The sequence below is a fragment of a genome, unplaced genomic scaffold (assembly GCF_019419815.1).
Source record: "Pyrus x bretschneideri cultivar Hongxiangsu unplaced genomic scaffold, Pyrus_bretschneideri_v1 Contig21, whole genome shotgun sequence".
Lineage (NCBI taxonomy): Eukaryota > Viridiplantae > Streptophyta > Magnoliopsida > Rosales > Rosaceae > Pyrus > Pyrus x bretschneideri.
Genome location: NW_025999513.1, coordinates 3194680 through 3216694, shown reverse-complemented (window position 1 = coordinate 3216694; position 22015 = coordinate 3194680). Strand labels below are relative to the sequence as shown.

Genomic DNA, 22015 nt, shown 5'->3' with positions numbered 1-22015 from the left:
ACAAGTAGTTGGAAATTTTATTTTTTTAAATATTCAGTTACTTGTGTTTCAACATTTTATGTATCGGATTGTATTTTCTATGTACGAAAAATCTTTCCTCAATCTTGATTCATTGAGTCCTTCGTCTGCTTGTTCATTATACAACGAATTTACACACAATTTATTGATATTTTATTCTAAAATATAAACCCTATAAAGTAGTAATAATATGCGACGGAGAAGGAATCTTCCCTCCCATACCTTAACATCACGAGTACAATCATATTCATATTTGGATTGTTGCACTTTACTATGTCACGCACTGATTGTCACTTAGTATTAGTATTAGAGTTTAGTAGTATATCACTTCACTTGTAAGTGAGAGGTTTTAGGTTCGATTCTCGTCAAAGACGAATTTGAACTATATTATTACTAGCTCATTATGAGGCCAAGCCCACTCCCTTTAGTGTAGATAATATTGTTTGTTAAAAAAAAATGTGATGCACTGATATACATGTACTTTATTGATCTTTTGAATGGTCTAAATTAAAACGAGGGGATGAGAGGAGAGAAATGTGAGATAAGAGAATTCAAATCCCTATGTGACGGTGTTACTATCACTAATAAGAAATATTAACTTACATAATATGAGTACACTGCTACAGTAGTGTTTTGTGTCAATGATGTTATAACGGTGCTTTATATCATAAATTGATGTATTCTAGAGTTTTTTTGTTCAACTTAATGTACATTGAGAGAGAATATTTGGGAACTTGTTATTAAACATTCACCTTAATTTACAATTATGAACTAAAAGTCTGCTAATTGAGGTCTTTAAAATTAAAAAAAAAAATGTGCATTATTGGTCTCTACTGCTTACTTCCACAATTTTTTGTTAATGCTAAGCACACATGGGTCTCGTATCCAATTTAAATATATGTCCATGAAGTTAAAAATTCTAAAATAATTTATGAATCAAAGCTAAGTTATGATTTAAGTTTTGCGGGGCTCATTGTATGTTCTTCCACGTAATCAAGTTAACGAACTTTTTTAATGCAGGAATCAAGATTTGGAGCACATTTTGTTATACTTAACAACTTTAATTAACAAATTATTTACTCATAACTAATTATAAACCACGATGGAAATGCATAAACCAACTTGATATTATCTATACTAAGCGGAGGGGATGAGTTTAGCCTCACAATGAACTAGCAATAATATAGTTCAAATTTGCTTTTGGCGAGAATCAAACATAAGATCTTTCACTTATAAATGAAGAAAAATATTACTAAATTGTAGTAAGTGACAATGCATAGACCAACTTTAAATTTAGGAAGCGGTTATGGAACATGATTTTACTTTATATAGGTATTATCTAGGGGTTTTTTGAAATGGGTCCAAAGTAACTAAAAACTGGACCTATTTCAAAAGTTAAAAGTCACTAAAAATTGAACCTATTTCAAAAGGTAGTCTATAAAATTGGATCTATTTCAAATTTTTCCTATTATATTATTATTATCTAATGGGTCAAATGTTCAATAAAAAAAAGAAATTATAAATTATTATATATCTCACTATATTTAACCGATTAAGCGGTGAATGTATGAAATAAATGATGTATAAAAAAAAAATGTTAGATAAATTAAGTTTGTAAATTAAATTTATAAATTATATGATGTGCTATCACACAATAATTAATACTTAAATAATACTCGTATTGTAAACCGTAGATAGTGAATGTGCGACTGATGACTGACTGATGAGGATCAGAACGCGCATGCGGTCATTGTTTGTTCACATGCAGGACTACATAACCCGGCATATGTCTTTCACTTTATCTGACTCATCCTCGCTATCCAATCCCATTCCTATTCCTCTATTCCCATCCCCATGTGTTGCTCTCAGTGGGCCTGCCCCACCCCCACCTTCTCCCCCAGCTTTTTCTCCCTTGATCCAACTTCGGTTTCCGAGAAAGCACAATCCCATCATCCAAACACCCCCTCATCCTACGTCAGCATCACCCCCTACTCCGACTTTACCAACCCCTAATCCTGCGCACCCTCCCCCTCCCGCTCACTCTAGCGCCTTCTCCCGCCCGCCAGCGCATTCTAGCCACCTTTTTGTGACGCCTCTACACGTGTCGATCCCTTCCCCCACCCACGTCAGCTCAATGTCTTCTTCTTTCTCCTGTCCACCGGCTGCCTAGCTTTAGCTTAAGCTCACAGCTCAAGCTTTTGCTTTTGCTTTCTCTCTCTCTCTCTCCCTCTCTCTACCCACCGAATTCTAGGGTTTCTCCTTTCTCTCTCTACCATATCTTCTTCCCCTTTGGCCGCTGTGCTGCACCGTACGACGATCATGGGGTCGATCCCCGATCCCGGCGAGTTGACTGAGTTGACTCCGCCGAGCTTCGACGAGTTCCAGCGGCAGACCTCTCTCATGACCAGCTGCACTCTCCTCTGGAAGGAGCTCTCCGACCACTTCTCGTCCCTCGAGCAGAACCTCCTGAAGAAATCCGAGGCCATCAAGCTCAAAATCCAGACTCTGGAGCAAGAGACCAAGGCGTCGCTCGACGAGCTCGAGCAGCGCGAGGTCACGATCAGGGACAGCTTCGAGATCGCGCTCGGGAAGGTCGAGAAGACCAAGGAGTCGGCGCTCAAGGTGTTGAAGAGAGGCCGCAGCGACGATGAGTACGGGGAGGTGGACGACGGCGAGGGATTGCTGATGAATCTCAAGTCGTTGTGCTTGAAGATGGATTCTGGAGGGCTCTGGAGGTTCGTGACGGCGAGGAAGAAGGAATTGGAGGGTCTGAGGTCGCAGATGCCTGTGGCTTTGGGCGATTGTGTCGATCCGGCGAAGTTCGTGCTGGAGGCGGTATCGGAGGTGTTTCCTGTGGACAAGAGACTGGAGAGGAGCGATAGGGGAAACGATTTGGGCTGGGCCTGCGTTCTGTTGCTGGAGTCGCTGATTCCGGTGGTGGTGGACCCGAAGATCGGGAGAAAAAGGCTTCTGGTGACGCGGAGCGTGAAGCAACGCGCCACTGAGATGGCCGAGACTTGGAAAGCCAGCTTGGAGGAGAGAGGCGGCATAGAGAACGTGAAGACTCCTGATGTGCACACGTTCCTGCAGCATTTGGTGACTTTCGGGATTGTGAAGGAGGAGGATGTTGATTTGTACAGAAAGCTTGTGGTTAGCTCAGCCTGGCGCAAGCAGATGCCAAAGCTCGCCGTTTCGCTTGGCCTCGCCAAGCAAATGCCCGGTGAGTTCCCTAATGCTCTAACTTGTTGCTTTTCTTTGATCGTGTATTTGCTACATTTTCTATGCAGTTCTCTTGCCATTGCTTGGTGTTGCTTATAGTTTATTGAAAATGTGTCAAGGCTGTATAATCTCTATATATATAGGATGAGGAAGTGGTGATTTTTCTACGTGGTTAGTAAATTTTGAATGAGACAAATGTGATTGATAACGTCATTTTATTTCTCGACAGCGGCTTCTATGTCGAAATTTCCACTCTTTCCAAATTTGTAGAATTTTTAACTAGATTCTTGTTGTCAACATTAGTCTTCAGGTTTTCCCAGGGTAATGTTTACCTTATACAAGAGATTTGACTGGTGTATGTTTTTTATATTATATTTTTCAGTAAGAAACAAAACCCACACATGACTGTATCTATATCCCAAATAATTTTTAATTCGAAACTCTGACCTATCTTTAAAATCAGAACATGTGGACGGTAGAAACTGTAGATAACCGGTGTTGTATGTGTACATGTTTTGTGAACAATCCAGAGCTAAATCATCTAGTTAACTTTGAATCGTTAATATTCTTTTTCCAATGATTTTAACCATATGATGGCATATTCATTGACCTTGTAGTAGTTTCGTAAAGATATTTTTCTGTTCCATCTTGCTATCTGTGTTACTTGGGACTGTTTTGGTATGGTACGTTATGTGTACAATAAGAGTGCAGCATTCTCCAATTTTTAACGTTTGGGGTTGTTACTATGTGCAGATATGATTGAAGAATTGATCAGCAGGGGACAACAGCTTGATGCGGTGCATTTCACCTATGAAGTTGGACTTGTGCACAAATTTCCTCCTGTTCCTCTACTGAAAGCTTTTCTGAAAGATGCTAAGAAGGCTGCAGCCTCTATTTTGGAAGATCCCAATAATGCTGGGCGAGCTGCGGTATTATTTTAATCACTGCATCCTATTCTTGTGCTTGATCTCTTATGTCGTTGCTTTGAGTCCTGAATATGTATCGCAAAGTGGTGTCCAGTTCTTTCATGTTTTTGGTTTTCTCTTCACTTTCTTTCTGCATGGAGAGTTTTTGTGCATGTGTTGTGTGCGTGTGTCACCTTCTGTTTTCCACAACTCCCTTGTCATTTCCTTCAAAGTTCCTTTTTCCCATTCCCCACTTCTCAAATGATTGGGAGGAGAGAAAGAGAAAGAAAGAAAAGGAATGTCAGAGGAACTTATACCTTTTTGTTTGCGTATAAAGTAGGAGCGGGAACTCCCCCGCCCTCACAAAAACACTCTCCCCTATAATGGAGAGAATGACAGCCATCAAAAAGATATATGCAGGATGTTAACCTCTTAACGCTTTACTAATTATGTGTGAACAAAATGTCAATGTATATATATTAAGCCTGGAAAAAGAGTATAATTATATGTTTTCACCATATTTCTCTCTTATATATCAAGCCTAAAGACAAAAGAGCTGAATTATATATTTTCACGGTATTTCTTTCTTTCCACTCACCGTTTTGAACATGATCAAATATCTTCCCCACAATTCTTAATAGTTATTTCATCAGGTTTGCTCCCATAGTGTGTATCCATGTCGGTTTTATTTTATTGTTGGAACATCTATATAGTTTGACAAGTTTTGGGACAATAAACTCTTCTGTTTGGTTGGAATATGAGTCCTTTATGCATCAATTAAGTGGTCAAGATGCAATAAGAATTTGTTTTGTCACCAATAATGCAGGCAGTTCATATAGAAATAAATGTAAGGTATTTTGAGTATTTGGTGCGCCCTTATCTTCAAATTGTTAATAATTTTTCTAATTAGGCATGATGGTATTTACGATGGATGTCTACATGATAAGGCGTTGTGCAATTATAAACATCCTTGTGGGCTTTCTGAATTTTTTTTGAAAAATGCCCCTAGAAGTGCATGAACTTAAGTTTGCTTCCCTCATTATTTGTAGAAACAACTAAACCTGTAAAAACCTGCACTTTCTTTGATCAGTAATCTTTTGTTATGCAGAACCTAGCTGGACGCAAAGAGCTGTCAGCGCTTCGGGCTGTCGTCAAGTGCATTGAAGATTATAACTTAGAGACAGAATTTCCTCCAGAAAACCTCAAGAAGCGCCTTGAACAGCTAGAGAAGGTGAAACCAGAGAAGAAAAGGCCAGTTGTAGTCCCAGCCAACAAGCGAACACGAGCTAACAACGGTGGTCCCATGCCTCCAGCCAAGGCCGGACGCTTGACGAATGCATATGTGTCTTCTTTCCCTACAACTCCTCCTACATTTGTCATGTCTCCGTCCCATGGCCAGTATCCTGCTGGGTTCTCACCGTACCATTCCCCACCCACCATGTATGGCAGCAGAAGCCCACCAACCCCTTATGCATACTCGCCTGAAGCAGCCCCTCCTCCAGCCGGATCATACCCTGGAGCTCCGATGAACTATCCTGCCTATGGGGCTTATGGCAACGGTATGGTACCAGCTTATCAGCAGGCTTACTACCGATAGACATGACAAAACTCGTTTGAAGACGGTAACCACTGATATGATGACTCCAGATCTCATCAACTTTTATAATGGCTTGTTTGTAATCACTAACCGTTTAAATGGTAGCGATGTGTGTGTTAATCATGATATTTCGTCGTGCTTCTTGCTTTGTCATGGTGGGAAGTTGTATTTCTAATGTTGATCAAACTGTAGTAGTAGGTCATTGTGAAAAAGTTGTTAGGATGACTTAAAACATCGACCCACCGTACCGCCACTGCTCTCAGTTTAGTTGTAGAAAGACTATTTACTGCTTCTCTGTGGTGGTCTTTATGGCTCTCTCTCTTTCTCCCTCTCTTTGGTGTTCTCTTCGATTCTCTATGGCGCTCTCTAAGCTTCTTGTTTGGAGGGCCTTGCATCTTTTGTGACCGTGCATATCACCGCTGTTATACAGGTGGCGAGGTTAGTGATGGGATGCGCTTGTTTCCCGTTAAAACCTGAATGAGGAGAAAGCATTCTGGTTTTGCTGATATTGCAGTTTCTCTGCTTTTATTCTGTTTTGCAAAATCGATTTCATTCTGGTTCTTCGAAATCATCCGCGCCAGGTTTATTTGCCTATTTTCTTTTGCATTCTTATTCCTTGAATCCATTTGGTTTTCTCACCCGCATTCTATGTTTCTTGATTGTGTCGTGTCTCGGAGTCCGGTAATGCGGTCACCGTTGGTCCGTTAAGAAAGCTCCCTATGTGTGTTCAATGAGTGTGCACGGTGCACCGAGCTGCTGCGAGTGTTTCCCCTTGAGCGTCCTTGTACGGTGGTGTGGGCATGGTCTTGATTGGACCAGTTTCCATCTAAAACCATTACCAAATCAATTACAATATCAAACCAAACTAAACCAGTGTAAAATAAAATCGTATAAATGAGAGCTCAAAATCATAACAAAACAATTCATTACAATTTAAATCGTTCAACTTTTTATTTCGACAAAATCAAATAAATCAGGCACCATAATTCAAATCGGCATTAGGTCGGGTTTACAAAAGCTCAAGATGATAACTAAACAATCCAAATCGGCGGGTTTGGTTGGATTGATGCCCGTTGCTGGTAGTAACGGATGCCACCTTTCCTTCTAAATGGCATTCGTCTGAAGGTTTGAACATCTAATGGCGTATCCCTTCCTCCATAAGACCTGGGTCCTAGGACTGACCAGTTGACCAGTTGATGATTTGCCGAAACGAGGTATAGCAGTAAATGCCTGCCAACTGTTTGATGATTTGCTCCTTAAAGAACTCTCTTGCTTAAATCGAGATACAATACTAGACCCAAGTTACTCTCTTACTATGATGTTCTTAAGGAGAGGAATCAAATTTGCTTCAGCACTATCTCCGCATTTCCTTTCAAGGGCTGCTCCCAACTTTTGCTGCAAGCCAACCACCACCACCATTATTCCCGTACCTGATCATTGGAGAAAGGCTTCCAATTACTTTAGTAGCTTTCATCTCTCTCCGTTGTTACCCTCGGATGATTCTAAACCTCATTCAGACAGTTATGGTGTTCAGCTTGTTGATGATGATGCGTGGCAGGTTTCGTCCGGGTTGGCATTGGCAGGGGGAGGAATGCAGGGGTCTGCATTGGACTCAAATGCGTTATCGGATGAAGTGGTTGATGAGCCAATTGACAGTTGCAGAGCAGCTGTTGAAGGTGATCCGGATTTTGATGACATTGACAACATGAGAATTCGCGGCAGTCTCTTCTTTAAGCTTGACCGAGATTCCAAGGAGTTTGAAGAGTACAATTTCGACTTCCATCGTAGGAAGAAGTCTTCTAAGCAAAAGGATGACCCAAAGGAAAGTCAAAGGAAGGGAAATGAGTTAAATGATAGCAAAAGAGACAACCCAAGTTGTGAATTGCTCTCCAGAAGCAAGAAGCAAACTAGAACTGTGGACGATTCTCCACTTGATGAATTGGACACTCCTGTTGGGAAGAAGAAGCTGAGGACTCTGACTTATAATCAGCTGACGGGTCCTTTCCATGAGCCGTTTTGCCTGGACATTTTTATATCAAAGGCTTCTGTTCGTGCGTGCATCATTCATCGAGTCACCAGTAAGGTTGTCGTTGTGGCACATTCCATATCAAAGGACATGAAATTTGACCTTGGTTCGACTAGGAATGCAGCTGCTTGTGCTGCTGTGGGGGAAATTCTCGCGCAGAGGGCATTAGATGATGATATCCATGATGTGATTTACACACCAAGGAAAGGGGAGAGATTGGAGGGTAAGCTTCAAATTGTGCTTCAGTCTATCATTGACAGTGGGATTCATGTGAAGGTGAAATTAAAGCAAATAAACAGGAAGAAACCTAGTTCCTCGTATGCAGCTTAGGAGCAGGTGGTTTCTTTTCTGATCAAGCCCTCCTAGTTGCAATCAGCGCCTTGATCATAATTTTTTGCTTGAAATTACCATGTTCTGATAGCTATCCTGGTGGTGAATTTGATTCATGGTATGAGTCAAAGAAGCTGGCTGAGACAATTTCAACAACGAAAACTCTCAGCTTGGGAATTGTAGACATCAAAATTTCGGTGAAATGAATGTTGATCAATAATTAAAATTTCAACGTTCACGTGTCACATAAATTTTACATGTAGCGTGTGATTCAACAAAAAATCGAAATAAATTGGAAAAGTCATCAAATATGACACGTGTCAATACCTGGCAGAAACGATTTATTTCATCTGATTATTTAAATCCAAAAATCAAGTTTTTGAATTCTATAAATATGAGGCCAAAGGCATTCATTTGAAGGGAGAAGGAAGGAAGGAAGGAAGGAGAAGGAGAAAGGAAAAGAAGAAAAGAAGGAAGGAAGGAAGAGAGGAAGGAAGGAAGGAAGAAAGGAAGGGAAATTGATATCACACCAAAACCTTCAAGCTTCGGAACTCTAAAGCTCTCAAGCAAATCCCGAAGGATCAAGAAAGCACTCTTCGTTCTTCGTCAAATCAACCTTCAAGATCAAGCCCCAACGGCCCTTGAAGAACTTCCACCAACTCAAGATCAAGCCCCGACGGCCCTTGAGGAAAGTGTTCATCGTTCATCATCCATCAACCTTCAAGATCAAGCCCCAACGGCCCTTGAAGAACTTCCACCAACTCAAGATCAAGCCCCGACGGCCCTTGAGGAAAGTGTTCATCATCCACACATCCGTTCATCCTTCAAGATTAAGCCCAGAAGCCCTTGAAGATCCGTTCATCCTAAGATCAAGCCCCAACGGCCCCTTTGGATCAACAACCTCAACAAATCCACACATCCGTTCATCCTTCAAGATTAAGCCCAGAAGCCCTTGAAGATCCGTTCATCCTAAGATCAAGCCCCAACGGCCCCTTTGGATCAACAACCTCAACAAATCCACACATCCGTTCATCCTTCAAGATTAAGCCCAAAAGTCCTTGAAGATCCGTTCATCCTTCAAGATCAAGCCCAACGCCCCTTGAAGATTCATTCATCAACTGTGCATCCTTAGATCAAGCCCCAACGGCCCTTTGGATCAACAACTCATCCACAAACCCACATCGTACGAAGATAGAATCAGAGGATCAAATTACAAAGAGATTGTAACCCCAAAATCATTAATACCAAAAAAATATATTTTGTACACGTATTCTTGTCGCTTGTTTCAGGAATTATTCGTGTTTACAAATTTGGCACGCCCGGTGGGATAATCTCTACCTCTCATCTCTATCCTCAAATCATCAAAAAACGCAAATGGCATCAAGAAAGGATCAAGCTGTTCCTGCAGTCAAAGCGAAGAACAAGAACATTATCGCCGCAACTGGTGATATTTTGGGCATCACAACCCGAAGTGAAGCAAGAGCTCTTTTTGCCGCGGCTTCCGCCCCTGCATTAACTCTGTCAAAGGAACAAGAGCACCTGAGGCACGATCCTGTGATCACCCTAGCCTCGCTAAGGGCATCAAGAGGGGAAAGCCTGAGGAAATACTCAGAGTCCCTACCCTCCGACGCTGATTCGAGCGGCAGTACAACCATGCAAGTCATGACCACTGGAGCAACTTCAATCGAGGAGCAACTAGCTCAGATGAATGAAGCAATCACAAAGCTCACACGGACTGCAGAGGAGAAAAACTTGCAAACCGCCGGACTCATCAACCGTCTGGAGGCACAGCATGGCGTCAAAATGAAACCAAGCTCTCTTCCAACTAAGAAGACCGAAGAAGGCTTTAACCCAAATGCCTACGAACCCATGTCAAAGGCTAGGCATGACTTTGCTTCCTCTTCAAATCTTGGAAAGAAGGTTTCAAACACCGTCGATGACAAAGAACTTAACCTCACCAAAACTCAAAAGAAGTTGAAGGAGCATGGTTACGGAGTTGACAACAACAAAGCCGGACTTGGCTTCACACCAAATGCACCCGTGAAGATTTCAAGCAAAGTGAAGAAAGCTAGCGCTCAACACATCAGCGTGAGCATTGAACAAGACCAAAAGGAGCCTAAACCCGCCCCTCGGCCGTCGGTCTTCGATAGGATGAGCCATTCAAGCTCCAGAATTTCAGCGCTTAATCGCATTGGTAGTCAAGGCCGAACCTCTGTCTTCAAGAGGCTTAGCGTGCCAACATCCCAAAGCTCTGTTTTTGAAAGGTTGTTAAAGCCTAAGAAACAAAGCAACACAGCTATCTCTCCTCTGCGACCATCAGCTTCGGAAAGATTTGAAGATAATGAGAAGCCTTTTGGAAAGAGGAAGACAACACCAAAGGAAGAAAAGCTCGATGGGTTAGCAGAAAAAGGCGACGTTCAAAGCTTAATTCCTTCAAGGATGAAGCGCCAAGCAATCCTAGAGGTCGACACAAAAGGACCACTGAAGGTAAGGAGGCGCATCGTCGTCCACACTGGCAAATCTTCATGCCAACAAACCCAAGAGGACGGCACTGAAGATGAAATCCCTAAGAAAGATGTCACTTCTGGCTCTTTCGACTCAAAGTCTTCACCTCGACTGTTGGGGGCATGCTCCAAGTCAAGTGAAATTGAAGGATGGACTCATGTCGCTTCGAAGAAACTGCACGAGAAACATATGTCTTCTCCACAAGTGCACCAATCAGAAAGGGGGGAAAGCAGCTTTTGCCAACCTCCAAAGCAATGTGAAAATGTTGAAGATAAGAAAATTTCAACACAAAGATCGTTCATGCGGGATCTTTTCTTCCTCGAAGACTTATTCAATTTCTCGATCAAGACTCCTTGCTATGAAGATTGTGAGGAATGTCTTTCGAAGATCGCTGCGAAGAAATTGGACAAGCAGCAACCATCTTGTCCACAAGTTTATCAGTCGAAAAGGGGGCAAAACAGCTCTTGTCAACCTCCAGAACAATGTGAAAGTGTTGGAGATAATGAAATTTCGACACAAAGATCGTCCATCCCCATCACAATGTGCGACCTCTTCCCAGAAGACTTCTTCAATTACTCGGTCAAGGCTCCTTCCTATGAAGATTGCGAGGAACGCCTCTCCCAGATCACTTGACAAATCCACAACAACAACCAAAGCTCCTCGTTCGCACGAGCCTAAAAGGCGACAACCAAAGCTCCTCGTTCGCACGAGCCTAAAAGGCGACAACCAAAGCTCCTCGTTCGCACGAGCCTAAAAGGCGACAACCAAAGCTCCTTGTCCGCACGAGCATAAAAGGCGACAACAAACGCTCCTTGCCTACACGAGCTGAAACTGCAAACGCACCACGCTCCTGGCCCGCAAGAGCATAAACTGTGTACGGCAAAATCATCATCAAAATCATCATCAAAATCATCATCAAAACCATCGCTCATTTGAACTACGTTATGACTTGATCTCTTCTTTGGAAGAGTACGTAGGCAACTTGAAATTTCAAAACTTCAAGTACAGTCACATCAAAATAAATAAATAAATGTTTCATTAAAGAAAGTCAATTTTATTACAAAAGAAAAGAAAAGAAAAAAAAATACATATGTTACTATATATTCTCTACTCAAAAAAAAAAAAAAAAAATACATATGTTACTATATATATATATTCTCTACTAAAAAATAAAAAAATAAAAAAAAATAAAAGAATAAAAAATAAAAAATAAAAAAAAATTATACATGTTAAAGTGGGCCTACAAGACCCATGGCAATTCAAAGAAACGGAAGTTGAAGTCCACAAACAAAGGAGCAGCCCAAATCCAGGCCCAGTGCCATCATCATCCCCAGCTCGCTCGAGCAGCCGGATTACACTAGCCCACCATATAGCAGAAGCCCAGTAAAAGTTCAAAGAAGCATAAGCAGAAGTCCAGTCATAGTTTCTCGAAGGAGAGCAATCAGAAGCCCTGCAAGGGTCTCTAGAAGCAGAAGCCCAGTTAGATCTTCTCGAAAGAGTGCAAGTAGAAGTTCAGGTAGGGTTCCTTCTAGGAAAACTGCTAGCCGCAGTCTATTGAGGGTCGCTAGCAGGAATAACCATCAAAACTTACGGTATCTGGACGATCATGGGATCGGCTTGCTGTGTTGCTGCAAAGAAAAGAACCCACCCAAATCGAAGTGAAGAATGCCATTCATTCACCATCATGGAGTTTTCAGTGGGATAATCGTCGGCGTGTCGCTGGTGAAATTGATACACCATATCAAGTCTCTGATGGAATCAGTACTAATGATAGCATGAAGTTAAAAGGTGCATTAAGTTCTGAAAGGGGTAATTTCTCAGATCTGGGAAGCCCGCTGGAGAATTTTGGAACATCCATATCTCAAAAGTCCTCTGTTCATGGAGGAACAGGTAAAAAATCTGAGGAGTCCATCTCCAGATCTAACCATTACAAGAAATTATTCTCCAGACCCGGATTTTTCCCCGAATTCCCAAATCGTCTCCCAACTTCCATTCCGCCTCTGACTCCGCCTTCCTTTGCTCCCGCTGCGATGCCCGCGTCCACCAGGCCGACATCCACGTGCACCACTGCAAGCCCGCCGGCAACACCAACATCGCCTCCAGCCCCACCCACGTTGGCTGGCGCGGCAAATCGGACGGCGACGGCATTTCCCTCTTCGGCGCTCGCAAAATCTGGATCGACCACTGCTTCCTCTCGTTCTGCAACGGCCGGACCGATAACGCCATAAAGAACCACTGGAACTCCACGCTCAAAAGCTCCTCCATGTCGGAAGATTTGAGCTCCGACGTCCAGGCCCACCTCCGCCCTCTACAAATCTTCGCCGCCGCGGCCAACTGTAGCAACTGCTAGTTCTGAAACCGCTGCAGCCAATCTCGCCGCCACGTGCCTCACTCCCTCCGACGCCCAGAGCGCCCGATCCCAGCTCCCCGGCCTGTTCCTCGACCCCACCGCATGACACCGTCCACTACAACCCGTCGGATCTCTCCGGGTGGGTCCAGAGCATGCTCTCTGAGCTCAACACAGGCGACGATATACCTCAATCGACGACCCTCTTCTCTTTCTGTTATTTCCACATCAATACCGACAAGGACAAAGAGGTATAAGTCCCCTGCTCTAAGTACTCGTCGCAATCTTCAGGGTTATGAAATCAATGGCCGGCAATTACGAGTTGATTTTGCTGAAAATGACAAAGGCACTGACAGAAGTCGAGAACAGGGTCGTGACGGGACCAGGACTGACTGCTAATGTTGACCCCCATAAGCAAGTAGGGGGACCATCTGTTCATGCAGAATCTCTTCGACATCAGCCAATTGGTCTCCATATTGCTATTACTGCTGCTACGGTCACGGCAGGAGCTCTAGGTGGTGCTCAGGCTGGTTTGCAGTCAGCTCAAAGTGGCTTGCAGAATCAATTGGCACCACCAAATGATCCCTTGACACTTCATCTGGCCAAAATGTCTAGGGGTCAGTTGAATCAAATTATGGCGGAACTCAGGGTAATGGCTATACAAAACAAAGAACTAGCTTGTCAACTATTGCTTGCAAGGCCGCAGTTGCCAAAAGCCCTCTTCCAGGCACAAATAATGCTTGGAATGGTGAGCCCACAGATGTTGCAGATGCCAAATATCAGGCAAGCTTCAGGTCATACCTCACAGCCTCCATTCAACGAGGCCTTGCAGTCTGGGTTGGTGCCCAATGTGCAAGAAGGCCAATTTTCTGCTGTACCTCAAAATCCATTGGTTAGAAACCAGTTTTCTGCACTCAACAGCAGCACCACCAGCAGCAGGGGAAGCACACCATCTTCCATGATTTTCTGGGCATGAAGCCTGGAGATTCCCCTGTGGTTTTAGCCCCAAAAGCCTCCACCGATTGTAGGCTCTCTGAGCCTTCTTCTCTGCTGCAATCTCTCCCGCTGTATCCCCACCAAACTCTACCTTCAAGCAAGCTCCATATCTCTGCCAATACGACGTGACTTATGGCGACGGAAGTGCGACGGCGGGATACTTTTTGAAGGACACTATTCAATTTGACAAGGGGACTAATGGCAGTGTTGTGTTTGGTTGCGGAGCTAAGCAATCAGGGCAGCTGGGCAAGTCATCCGAGGCGCTTGATGGGATTCTAGGATTCGGGCAGGCGAATTCGTCTGTGTTTTCCCAGCTGGCTGCTTTCCGTTCCAAAAGAGCTATCAGCCTTCCGTGAAGGTGGAGGAGCACAACTTCTTTAGCAGTGAGGAGGCTTGTAGCTTCTTCTCCGATGAGCAAGCACCTTCACTTCAGTGGTACTGTCCTGATCAATGGTCTAAACCACCCTGTGAATTTCCAATCAAATCCAAGAGCTCTGCCCCCTTTTTCTGCAACAAAAGAACATGAAGTCAGAGAAAGTAACAGAACACGACAAGGCACTTCTTCCTCTCCATCCATGCAGCTCCTCGCCTGCAAGACCCTCAGCTTCACTCTGGCCACCGTTGTCAAAATCGGCGAAGAACTTCAGTGACCGCTGTCAAACGACTAGCCGATCGTGAAGCTCGACGTTTTGCACTACTGCAAGCTCTGGTTGCTTCTGCACCTCCATGGCTGCTGCCTTCGAATGTGATTGACAAAAACAAAGTTTGTCAACTCACACCCAAAGACCTCCTCCGTCTTCTCTCGAACTCGGCCTGGGTTTTCACCCACGAACTCAGCCTTGAAGATGGCCATATAAAGAAAAAAAAAAAAAAAAAAAAAAAAAAAAAAAAAAAAAAAAAGAGGGTAATGATGATGCTGGGAAGCATCTTTCAAAAGAATAATAAAAAAAAAAAGCAAATGATGATGTTTCTGAAATCATGTGAAAAATATATATATATATATATATATATATATATATATATATATAATAAAAAGAAAGAAAAAAAAACGATGGTGGTGCTTCTGGCACCATCTGAAATATATATATATATATATATATATATATATATATATATATATATAAATGAATGGTGGATCAGTGCCACCGAAAGCAAACAAATGAATAAAAAAAAATTGATGATGGACAGTGATGTATATGTTTTATCAGTATTTAGCATAATACACTAAATAAAACGAAGCATGTTCATTGATTTTCGAGAAGTTACAAGTGCGAAAAAAAAAAAAAAAAAAAAAAAAGAAGAAGAAATGTATCTAACAAAGAAAGAGGAAGATGGAGCCTTCACAAAGGTCGTTCACGTGAAGCCCCACTACTCGGCCAAACTCCAGGAGCGGGAAGCACCGAAGATAGATCATTCGAGGCCCCAATACTTGGTGGAACGCTTGATGACGCCGGAAAAATGTGTCTCTGGAAGAAAGACGCAAGCCTTTGACGGTCACTTTGAACGCGACCTTGAGATTCTTGCATCTCATCAAGCTTCCTCTTCATGCCCGACGAATAGTTATTTGCAAGCACATGCAAACTTCTATTCTCGTACTTAAGCTGTTTAATCTCCTGCTTAAGATCTTCCACCTCTGCCATCAATGATTCCACCTGACGGGACCGAGCAAGCAGGCGTTGGCCCATGTTGGACACAGAGCCCGCACACTGAACACTAAGAGCGAGGGACTCTTGAACGGCCAACTCATCGGACCGTCCTGACAGCAGCCTACTATCTTTTGGAGTAAGGAGGTTCCTAGCTACTATTGTAGCTGTTGTGGCGTCCTGCATCACGGAGTCTTCACCTGTAAGAGGACCGTTAGAAGATAAGAAAGAAGGACACCATACATTACCTTGAAGCGGCGCAACCGGATCACTGCTGAGACTCAATTCTAAGCTAAGGTTCGATGGGTTAGCCATTTTTCAAAGGTGTTAAAAGAGATGGGTGGATGAAGTTAAAACTCAAAAGGCCGGAGATGATTTTCAGGAATGAGCAACCTTCGAAGTGTGCATGTTAGAGGTGATCAATACCTCTATAAAAACGAAGAGGCGCTTGCTCAGAAATCGAAGGGCCGCTTGTTCAAAAGTGAAGAGACATCGCTCTGCAAATCTCAAAAGCTGGATTTTCCGGCGTAAGTTAGGCGACGCTTTCTCGGCTTTCCAGAAAACGCGTTCAACTTTGTCAAAAGATCTCCGACAAAGTTGAAAACACGTGGAGGCTGGCGACGCTTTCGCGGCTTTTCAGAGCACGGGTGCCACTTTGTCAAAAGATCACGTGGAGGTCATCATAGCAGCTACACATCTTTAGCTGACAAGCGCAAAGTTCGGCGACGCTTTCTCTGCTTTTCAGAAAACGCGTGCCACTTTGTCAAAAGAGACGCTCGTTCAGAAATCGAAGAGGCGTCGTTCAAAAATCAAAGAGGCGTATTCAAAGATCGAAGAGTCGTCACTATTTCAAAAAGCCGAATTTGCGAGATCAAAACGTTTGTCGACAAGGGTAAAAGAACAGTACCACCACTTGCTATTGGGAAATCCCTATATATGTCGACCTTCATCTTTTATGGCAAGGCAAACCTGCAAACAAGAAAAAATGCCCAACTCTTCCTCACCTCCGAGAGTACACTCCCAGCAAAGCATCTCAAAATGCTCAGTCTTCTTCCTCTCCGGGAATACCCTTGCAAACAAATGATACCAAGGCAAAAGTATCTCATATCATCAAGGGCGAAAGCAAAGGTATCTCATATCATGTTTTTCCCCTATCTTTTCCTTTGCCCTTGTTCTCACCTGCCAGGACAAGGACAGAGAAAGCAATATGTCGGAACCTCCACTCAAACTTGCGCTGCCACCAAGAAGTGATGGTCCATTCAAATGCAAGGTTTGCATTCAACTCCTGCATCAGGAACAAATAGTACAAGAGAAGATGCTAAACCTGCATAAGGAAATACCACTTCTGCAAAGGGGAGCAAGTAAGGCAAGTGAAAATGATGCATTGAAGCATGTGGAGACAAGCTACGACTGCATATGCTGAGCTATCCTCTAACCCTCTTCAATACGAATTGGAGAGATTGAACAAAGAAACAGAAGAAAAGGAGTAAGCTCAGACCTTCGGGGAAGACCAAAAGAATCCTGCTACCCAGTTCAAGGGTAGCACAAAGGAAAATCAACGATAGGGGGAGACCAAAAGAATCCTCCAGCCCAGTTCAAGATCAAGCCTCGATGGCCCTTGAAGAAATCACAAGTCCGATTCAAAATCAAGTGTTCACCACCCTTGAATCAAATTCAACTCCAGATCAAAGGAGTAAGTTCAGACCTTTGGAGGAGACCAAAAGAATCCTCCAGCCCAGTTCAAGATTAAGCCTGCGGAAAATCAATGATTGGAGGAAACCAGAAAATCTTCCAGTCAAGCTCAAGATCAAGCCTCGATGGCCCTTGAAGAAATTTCCAGCCCAATTCAAGATCAAGCCTCGACGGCCCTTGGGTTGACATCTACATTAAGGGACTTCAAAACGCATCTTCTACATGTGACAAGCACATGTCTACGACGCGCCTTGAAGTGGGGGCATTTGTAGACATCAAAATTTCGGTGAAATGAATGTTGATCAATAATTAAAATTTCAACGTTCACGTGTCACATAAATTTTACATGTAGCGTGTGATTCAACAAAAAATCGAAATAAATTGGAAAAGTCATCAAATATGACACGTGTCAATACCTGGCAGAAACGATTTATTTCATCTGATTATTTAAATCCAAAAATCAAGTTTTTGAATTCTATAAATATGAGGCCAAAGGCATTCATTTGAAGGGAGAAGGAAGGAAGGAAGGAAGGAGAAGGAGAAAGGAAAAGAAGAAAAGAAGGAAGGAAGGAAGAGAGGAAGGAAGGAAGGAAGAAAGGAAGGGAAATTGATATCACACCAAAACCTTCAAGCTTCGGAACTCTAAAGCTCTCAAGCAAATCCCGAAGGATCAAGAAAGCACTCTTCGTTCTTCGTCAAATCAACCTTCAAGATCAAGCCCCAACGGCCCTTGAAGAACTTCCACCAACTCAAGATCAAGCCCCGACGGCCCTTGAGGAAAGTGTTCATCGTTCATCATCCATCAACCTTCAAGATCAAGCCCCAACGGCCCTTGAAGAACTTCCACCAACTCAAGATCAAGCCCCGACGGCCCTTGAGGAAAGTGTTCATCATCCACACATCCGTTCATCCTTCAAGATTAAGCCCAGAAGCCCTTGAAGATCCGTTCATCCTAAGATCAAGCCCCAACGGCCCCTTTGGATCAACAACCTCAACAAATCCACACATCCGTTCATCCTTCAAGATTAAGCCCAGAAGCCCTTGAAGATCCGTTCATCCTAAGATCAAGCCCCAACGGCCCCTTTGGATCAACAACCTCAACAAATCCACACATCCGTTCATCCTTCAAGATTAAGCCCAAAAGTCCTTGAAGATCCGTTCATCCTTCAAGATCAAGCCCAACGCCCCTTGAAGATTCATTCATCAACTGTGCATCCTTAGATCAAGCCCCAACGGCCCTTTGGATCAACAACTCATCCACAAACCCACATCGTACGAAGATAGAATCAGAGGATCAAATTACAAAGAGATTGTAACCCCAAAATCATTAATACAAAAAAAATATATTTTGTACACGTATTCTTGTCGCTTGTTTCAGGAATTATTCGTGTTTACAGGAATTACTTTCTTTCGAGCTAGGAGAGGGGACTGCCCTGCTCTCCTGTGCTGACAATTGAGGACTTGCAGCAACTGCCCTGACTATGTAAGTTACTTGGTAGCCTTTCCCTCCTCTTTTTCCCCAGCCAACACCGCACGAGAGAAGTTCAAAGAGTGGACTGCGGCCACTTGAGCCCCTACCATCGTTTAAACAAACTTTTGGTCTCTTGCATAACTATTAGTGTAACTTTCTCTTCATCGTAATATAATCACCAGTTTTTTCTCTCTCTTTCTGCACTGTCTATGCAATGTTTCGTAATCAAAGTTTTGCATTGGAGCCGGAGAAATTTAGTGTATTTATCATCTCTTATTCTAGGATGCCGTCTAACGCACATGTGGGTTATGCCAGTTACAATTAGTCAGGTTAGTGTGATCCGTTCGGATCTCCCTCCCTATATATTAGAGTAGTTTAGACCAATTTCGCAGGCAGTGTGTTCAACCCTTGCATCCATGTTCAAGTCTCCTCCCCGTAGTTTAGAATAATTTAGAATATCGTCTTGTCAACAGTCAAAATCACTGGCTATTCGATCTACAGGCTTAAAACAAAAACATTAGCAGCACACAACACACATCATGAGTGACAAAACAAAACAGAAATCACCCGTATTCAACAACCCACAACTCAACTCAATACAAACATGTGCCAATTCCCCAGTTGCCAAAATCCAAAAAATTTCAGTCATTAGCAGTTGCTAATTGCAGCGACAGCAGCTCATCTTCCGGGATTGTCCGAATGTGACAATCCGATTTCGGGTACGACACGCACAGCAATGTGTACCCGCCTTCCACCACATCGTCGCTCAGCATTCCTTCGCTCTGGTCGACCGTGCCGTTGAGAAGCCTGGCAGGGCAAGTCATGCACACGCCGAGCCTGCAGTCATGCGGCACAGAGAGGCCAGAGTCCAATGCCTTCTCTAGTATTGTCTCATCAGGTTCTACTTCAAGGTCGGTAGACTGGCCCTCGTGCTCCACCACCACCTTGTAGGATCGGACGGCGGAAGAGTAGGACCGCCGTGAGCTGTGGCGAGGCCGGAGATTGAGCCGGAACGAAGCGGAGAGTTTGGTGGAGTGAACATGTTTTGGGAGGGTGAAAGAAGGGGATGGCGTGGCGTGAAGAGTTGCCATGGTGTGTTGGGTTTTGTCTTTTGGGGTGGGAAATGAGGGGCAGTTTTTGTGTTGTTTATGGTGTGGAAGGAGGATAAGGTTTTTGATGTTTTTGTGGTTTATTTTTTTATTATGAGGCATGGGCAGATGGGCTAATGGGTTTGTAAACTTTTATTTTTATTTTTATTTTTAATTTAGATGTGTAATTATTTTATTTTTAATTTTAAACTCTTTATGTATTTTTAAATTGAAATTCATTTAATAATTACTTTTAGTTTTATGTTTTTACTAAAAATTAAAAGTTAAAAGCCAAATTTTAAAAAGAACAGTTTTCATAAAAATAAAGATTAAAAAAAAAAAGTCAGCAAATCAGTTTTTGATTTTCAACGAATATAAAAATAAAATGGTTATCAAATAGATACATCGAATGTGATTTTTGCATATTTTTTTTAATAGTGTATAATCATGTGTTTAAAACTTTGTCATTTAATCTAGGGTAAATTACATTGTACCCCCTCATGTTTGAGGTCTATTACAATCGCATACAACATCTTCAAAACATTTCATTTTCATACCTCACCTACTATTTTATTTCAATATAGTACCTCCATTACATTTTCCATCCATTGATCCGTTAAGAGCTGATGTGGCGGGCACAGTTATGCCACGTGGCTGCCAAATGTGTGTTACATGGCAAAATTTTTTTTTATTCATTTAAAAATATTATAATAATTTACCCTTAAAAAAAAAGAAAAAAAACCCAATTTGAAACCCACCTCCGTGGCGCGCAACCCCCATCCCTGCAAACAAACAAACAAAAAAACCTTCCCCCGACCTACCTCCATCTCTTCCCATCACCACCACATCCCCTCCCCATCACCATCGCAGCCCCCCAAATCACTCCTCCCTCTTCACCTTCCCGACCCACCTTCTCCCTTCTCCACTCTTTCCTCCACTATTTAAATTTAAAAAAAAAAAAAAAAAAACCAAACAAACCTAGAAACTCATCTTCTCTCTCCCCTCCCGACCCCCATCACCTTCACCGAGCCCAAACCCCTCCACCTTCGATGCTCTTGCCACCATGTCCAACCCTCTCCTCCTTACCACCCTCCTCCACTTACTCGCTGCAACTGGGCCCACTCCGACCACCCTTCCTTCTCTCTCCCTAGAGACCCACTCTCTTCACCGCTTGTTTGGGCCTAATCGGGACTCCCAAATCCCAACCCTTCACATCAAATATGAAACAAACCCACCAACCCATAAACCAAATTAGAAAGAATCACAAAAAAAAAAATGCAAGTAAATGCAAAATAACGAGAGAGAGAGAGAGAGATGTCGGAGACAGCGAAGGAGAGGGAGGCGAGGGGTTGAGAGTGGTGGTGGGGGGAGGGGGCTGAGGAAGGGAAGGAGTTGGAAGCGGGGCTCTATAAATGGTTCAGACAGAAGGATTTGGGTTTTGGTTCGGTGGTGGGTCTCGGCTAGGGAAGGGGAGATGAAGAGAGTGGAGGAGGGAGAAGGTGGGTTGGGAAGGGGAAGAGGGAGGAGTGGTCTAGGGGCTGCAATGGTGATGGGAGAAAAGGGAGGTAGGTCGGGGGGGGGGGGGGGGGGGGGTGTTTAAGGGGCGGAGAGGGAGGAAGGTTTCTGGGTTTGTTTGTGGGGTGGGTTTCAATTTTTTTTTAAAGGGTAAATTATTATAATATTTTAAATGAATGAAAAATTATTTTTTTTGTCATGTGGCACAAATGTGTCAGCCACTTCAGCTTTTAACGGATCAATGAATGTAAAATGTAACAGAGGTACTATATTGAAATAAAGTAGTAGTTGAGGTATGAAAGTGAAATGTTTTGAAGATGTTGTATGCGATTATAATAGACCCTAAACCTGAGGGGGTACAATGTAATTTACCCTTTAATCTATCTCTACTAATTAATAAAGCACTCATTGTCAACCAAAATCCTATGAAATTACCAGTTTAACCCTCTAATTAAAACAAAACATGAATAAGAAATATGGGGCAGAAATGTAATTTCACAAATCAAATTTTGCTTTTTTTTTTTCAAAATCTCACTTACATGTAATTTTAACATATCTTTAATTTAAAAGAAAAAAAAAATTTCTCACTTCCACATTCTCTATCAATCTCTTTCTCTCTCATTCCATTTAAAAAAAAATAATAATAATTTTCTCACATACTTT

At 42.8% G+C, this 22015-nt stretch overlaps 3 protein-coding genes across 3 annotated transcripts; 2 read left to right on the top strand and 1 right to left on the bottom strand.

Moving 5' to 3' along the window:
- Positions 1–2247: 2247 nt before the first annotated feature.
- Positions 2248–6032, top strand: LOC103959223 (FRIGIDA-like protein 4a). The gene is made up of 3 exons (XM_009371569.3): positions 2248–3238; positions 3991–4166; positions 5251–6032. Exons 1-3 carry the CDS (start codon positions 2338–2340, stop codon positions 5737–5739), a joined length of 1566 nt encoding a protein of 521 aa, XP_009369844.2. The 5' UTR covers positions 2248–2337; the 3' UTR covers positions 5740–6032.
- A 616-nt stretch (positions 6033–6648) lies between these two features.
- On the top strand, positions 6649–8268 carry LOC125477447. Its single transcript, XM_048584574.1, has one exon. The coding sequence runs from the start codon at positions 7055–7057 to the stop codon at positions 8093–8095; it is 1041 nt and encodes a 346-aa protein (XP_048440531.1). The 5' UTR covers positions 6649–7054; the 3' UTR covers positions 8096–8268.
- Positions 8269–19212: 10944 nt separating this feature from the next.
- On the bottom strand, positions 19213–20030 carry LOC103959224 (ferredoxin C 1, chloroplastic). The gene has a single exon (XM_009371570.3). It carries the CDS (start codon positions 19958–19960, stop codon positions 19391–19393), a length of 570 nt encoding a protein of 189 aa, XP_009369845.2. The 5' UTR covers positions 19961–20030; the 3' UTR covers positions 19213–19390.
- Positions 20031–22015: the final 1985 nt, after the last annotated feature.

Bases quoted from the DNA above. Each gene is read 5' to 3' on its own strand.
- LOC125477447 (XM_048584574.1), top strand. From the start codon at position 7,055: ATGATGTTCTTAAGGAGAGGAATCAAATTTGCTTCAGCACTATCTCCG.
- LOC103959223 (XM_009371569.3), top strand. From the start codon at position 2,338: ATGGGGTCGATCCCCGATCCCGGCGAGTTGACTGAGTTGACTCCGCCG. The intron at 3,239-3,990 runs GTGAGTTCCCTA...TACTATGTGCAG, and splicing joins CCTCGCCAAGCAAATGCCCG to ATATGATTGAAGAATTGATC. The intron at 4,167-5,250 runs GTATTATTTTAA...TTTGTTATGCAG, and splicing joins ATAATGCTGGGCGAGCTGCG to AACCTAGCTGGACGCAAAGA.
- LOC103959224 (XM_009371570.3), bottom strand. From the start codon at position 19,960: ATGCCTCATAATAAAAAAATAAACCACAAAAACATCAAAAACCTTATC.